Source organism: Pterocles gutturalis, unplaced genomic scaffold, assembly GCF_000699245.1.
Source record: "Pterocles gutturalis isolate BGI_N339 unplaced genomic scaffold, ASM69924v1 scaffold25432, whole genome shotgun sequence".
Taxonomy (NCBI): domain Eukaryota; kingdom Metazoa; phylum Chordata; class Aves; order Pterocliformes; family Pteroclidae; genus Pterocles; species Pterocles gutturalis.
This window is the reverse complement of record NW_010116475.1, coordinates 88,302-93,183: the sequence shown is the minus strand read 5'-3', so window position 1 is coordinate 93,183 and position 4,882 is coordinate 88,302. Positions and strand designations below refer to the sequence as shown.

At 37.6% G+C, this 4,882-nt stretch overlaps 1 protein-coding gene across 1 annotated transcript in view; it reads right to left on the bottom strand.

The window, feature by feature from the left end:
- LOC104463276 (chromosome unknown open reading frame, human C12orf74) overlaps positions 1 to 779 on the bottom strand; it is a 7,073-nt gene extending 6,294 nt beyond the window's left edge. Inside the window, exon 1 of the mRNA XM_010075526.1 lies at positions 264 to 779. Within this exon, the coding sequence (XP_010073828.1) occupies positions 264 to 779 (516 nt within the window). The remainder of the gene's footprint in view (positions 1 to 263) is intronic.
- Between the last annotated feature and the right edge of the window lie 4,103 nt (positions 780 to 4,882).

Genomic DNA, 4,882 nt, shown 5'->3' with positions numbered 1-4,882 from the left:
GAAAGAGTGGCCTTGGGCAGGAGCAGACTAGGCCAACCTGATCACCAAGAGACAAGGCTGTAACTATCATCTTCTGCTCGTTTAGAAGGAAAAAAAATCTCCCTTCCTGATGAATGTAGAAGTTGACCTGTTGTATCCAAGGAACTAGGGCTGGGTTGCAGTTCAGGTTAAGAACTGTGGTTTTGTTTATGCTCTGGGGCATGATGGACTAACACTGAATATGCGAGATTGAGAAGAAGGTTGCATAATCTTATTCTTCTCACCTTGACATGCTCCTGTGGTGTAGGGCTGGGGTGTCTACTAAGCAGCACGGCAGAGTTGGCTCTCCAAGAGTTTTGGAGTGTCTCCTTGGGACTGCTGTTGCTGAGAGTATCTCTTTGGCTTGGCAGCTTTGATCTGGGGCCAGCAACCTCTGGATCTGCTATAGTTGTCTCAGATTTGGCTTTGGAAGACAGCAGCTTTGCATGGACACAAGAAGGCAACAACAATGAGGAAGCTGTAGTGCACCGAGGTGGACTCTTACAAATGTGGTGGAGAGACCCAATGTATTCCTTTTGATTCCCCAACTGAGCTGTGTCAGAGCAGTCCTGAAATGACAGTGCTTGTGAGGCAGAGGCCATCCTTAGACGCCTTAAAGTTGGAGAAGTCGAAATTCTGGCCAAAGCATGACGGTCAAACTGGAAAGGTGCACGATGACTCCCAATGCACTCCTCTGTGGGAAGCTTCAGAAGTGAAGACTCTGTATAACCCCGTCTTCGAACGTAGTCACCTGGAGGCATGGTAGTCTCCATTCAAACTGATAGTGCCTTCGTTTCACAGGGACTGAAGATGTCTTCTGGACTGCTGCTTCCAGACAAAGAGATTTTCTTTATGTATCTCAGCTTCCCTGTTTAGAAGTTCCACACTGATGCAAGCTTCTTTGACCAGGTCTGGAGAATAATTAGAGCTTGGTTGTTGCATTATTTGTTTGCAGCATGGAGGTTTATAACTTTGTATGCCTAGGACACCTGATCAGAAAAGGTTCTTAGAAACCTGCCATATGCATTTTTATATGGGAGGGTATGCAAAGGAAAAAAAGCTAAGCAAAATAATGTAGATATGTGCACTAGTACAGAAACAATTGCCTGCACTTTGAATCCTGCTTAAATACAGATTTCAACAGCTTCAGACCCTATTTCAGCAAGCTGTTTATAAAGCTGCTAACTTTGAGTGTGCAAGCAGTGTCAGCATCAGTCAGCAGAACTAATTGGATGGTAAACACTAACTGTGTAATTAGGAACTCTGCTCATCTGGTACTTCAGACGCCTAATTTCCTGTTGCCACTCCTCCATCAATAAGTGAGATTGTGGCACTGCTGTACATGGGATAAAAATGAAGTCACTAGCTCTTAGGACTCCAACTTCTTGCAAATTTGTTCATATACAAATACTAATTACTTACTGAATGCTTAAGCAAATACAATTTAACATTTATGTAAGGTGAGTCTAATCACTTTTGCTTTTCTTTTCAGAAGGAAAAGTATTTTACAGTGAATATTATATATGTTGTAATCAAATACTGAAGATAATTTATCAAAGTAACTTTTGATTGATCAGTAAATAATTGTATGTTCTGTGATTCATGAAGGTCTATCCTAAGGTATTTTGATGACTAGTCTCTCTAAAGCTGGACTGGCATTTCAAGTTATATCAGAAGATTATGAATTCAGCCTCTTCAACCTCTTAGTTAATTCAGTTTCTTTATTTGCTTAGAGGAATCTTAAAACTGTTCATGATTGCTGGCTTATTTGAGCACTTTTATTTATTATAATGAGTTTATTCAAACATATGTTGACTTTTTTCTTGAGCTATTGAATATCACACATTGAATGTGATTTTTGTCTAATTGTATAGTCCCATCACATGGATTTATAAAGTGATTAGAAACAAATTATTTCCTCAAGTTTGCTATTTCAAAGTATGGCTTTTTACAAACTCTTCAGCCATTAGAAGACAATCATTCAGATGTTTACAGGAAGAAAAGGCACATCTTTATGACGGAACTGGCTTCTTTCACAACTACAGTGAATAGCCACAAATATATTAGCACCAATTCATTCCTTTTTAACAGATAAAAGCTAATTAACACATAAACTTATTAAAATGGACAAGAACTAAAAATCACATTCAAGATATATAATGAATGACAGTAATGAGAAATTATTACTATTTTCCACTTCTGAGCAAAGATATGACTGTATACCGTTGCTGTGAGATTTGCTGTCATTGCTTTTTAATCTTTCAATACTTTTATTTTGTGAAGTGCAGTCACATCTAAGCTACATAATGGAATAAAAAGACTTATTATTGTTTGGCCAGACATCCTCTTTACTCTTTTTTTTTTTAATGTTTTGGGTTTTTTTTGATAATCTATTTTGCAACTCAGCATGGAACTTCCAGATATTAATGCAAATAGAATTCTGTTGCAGGAATAAAAAACATTACAGACATCTTTTCATGGAAGTCTTATATTAAAAATGTTTTTTTTTTTCTTTTCAGTTTACTAAGCTTTTTGTTTAAAATAAGTTGAAACTTCTGAGTTTCTTTATTAGTACTTATGAGTTACTTTTATGAGTAGAATCTCTCAGCAGCAAAATATTTGTAAAGAAAATACATTGTTTAAAAAAGTACAGAAATACACCACACACATGCAGAAAAATTAATGTACATGGTTAAACTTACCGGGGTAGCCAGGTGAAGTTTTACTGACTTCCAGAATGTCATATCCTTTTCATATGCAATTAAGTCTAATTTTCAACAGCTGCTTGATTGACAGATAGTAGGCTTAGCAGCAGTGTTTTCTTTTAAAGCCTCCTCACTGAATGTTAGAATGGGGAACTAGTTTTTCTTCTTGTAGATTTCTTTCTAGGGGATTTGTTTATCAGGTCAGACGGAAGTGGCTTCAGGATCAGTGCCTGTTTACAAATGGTAACATGATCCATATGTTTCATTAGACTTTATAATTATTTTTTGTACTTTTGACATTGATAAAGTTTGGCAAGAGAGATCTCAGTCAAGTATATAATAAGCTGCAAGAGCAGATGAAATGTCTCCACCCCTCCAATAATACTTTTTTTTTTTTTTTTTTTTTTTTTTTGCTTGTCTTGATTCATTTGTCTGGATCTAACTACGCAACATTTATCCTTCATGGAAGAATAGTAGTGATATATCCTTTGGTTGTATTATTTAAAATCATATTTTAATTTTAACAGGTGTGCTAGCTATTTGAGTAATTCTGAACACAGATTTTAACATCACCATTTTTGAGAATTCACCCAAATATTGATAATTCACTATTTTGTTGTGTTGCAGAACTGATTGAAAACCATCAAATTGGTTTAGGCATTCTTTGGTTGGGTGAATCAAAAGTGAAACTTGGGAAAAGATTATTTATTTGGTAGATAAATTGTGAGGAAGCACTAACCTCCATGAATGTTCAAATCTATTGTGTAATTAACACACATTTTCAGAGGGCTGTGTGAACTCTTTGAAATGCTGACAAATTTTGCACCATGGGGTTTTCATTTTCTGTAAAGATTTTTTTTTTTTTTCAAAACTCATCCACAAACCCAAACATGATACCCCAAAACTGGTATGAGTAAGTGCCTTTGATTTTGCTTAGCATTGGATGTGACTGTGGATTGAGGGAGGATTCTTTCAAGAGAATGACAGAAGAAAACAAACTCGAAGACTGTGACTATTTATTTCAGTATCCATTGAGTTTGGCTTCTAACAAAAAGGGATAAGTTAAAAAAAAAATCACCCTGTCTGATAGCTCATAATACAAGTATATATGCTTTGAGTAGGAGGTTTAGGAAAGTAAGACTTTTTTTTTTTTTTTTTTTTTTGACTACTTATGCTGCTCTCAAGGTGATACTAGGATCAGATGAAGTGGAACAGACCTTGTTGCCTGACAAAATATGCAAATGCCTGGAGATTCTACGGTGTTCAAAGCCATCCTCTCCAACTCCAGAGGGGAGAATGAGGTGTATGGCAGTTGGGCAGGTTGGGGTGGTGAGGCTCTGCTGGAAGAAGTGCAGGCAACTGTGGGAAGTGGACAGACACCAAGTGAAGCTGTACCCTTCCTGGGGGTGAAAACCACTTCTGTGGTGGGAAGCGCTCAGAGCTGTGCCCTCTGCTCCTGGCACTCTTTACATTCCTGTGTGGTGTGTAAACAGGCTCTTTTCTGCCTAATCGAAATCTTTTGAATGTCCTTTAAAGCTGCTACTATGATTTTTACCTCCACAGCTTCTTATATGGAAGTATCTAAGTGGCCCTTTGCTAGCACCAGTCCCCAAATTAGTACAGAGCCCAGACCTTACCTCTGCTCTTCTGCTCATGGAAACCTCATCCTAAATCTAAATCTAACCCCAACTTATGAATGTCTAAACATTCAAAACCTGCTATTCTGTTTCTTTACATCTGAGTTCCTGCTTTACATATACTTAGCTCTGAATAACTCCTAACAGATTCAGAGGACAGATGCTATTGACATCAGCTGCAGCTGTAGGTGTTCAGCTCCCATGGTAGTCAGACCTCAGGTCTCAAGTCAAATACCCAGAGAACAAAGAATATGCGTTTAGTGACCTCTGTGAAAAGTTCAATTTAAATGGCTTGGGCAGCACCACAAAGAAACTATGCAGTAGATGGAGAGATAAAATCTATTTTTCTGTGAAAACATTCACATGAGAGCTCTTGTTTCTCTCCCTATGAATTGCCAGCCTCAGTCACCTTATGCTTCTCAGCTTTTGAACAAATAAGAGCAGTGGTCCAAAGACAGCAGTCTCCTATGTGCCTTAGTGATGATTCTTTCCCAGAGCTAGGACATCTTGTACCCTGAGGAA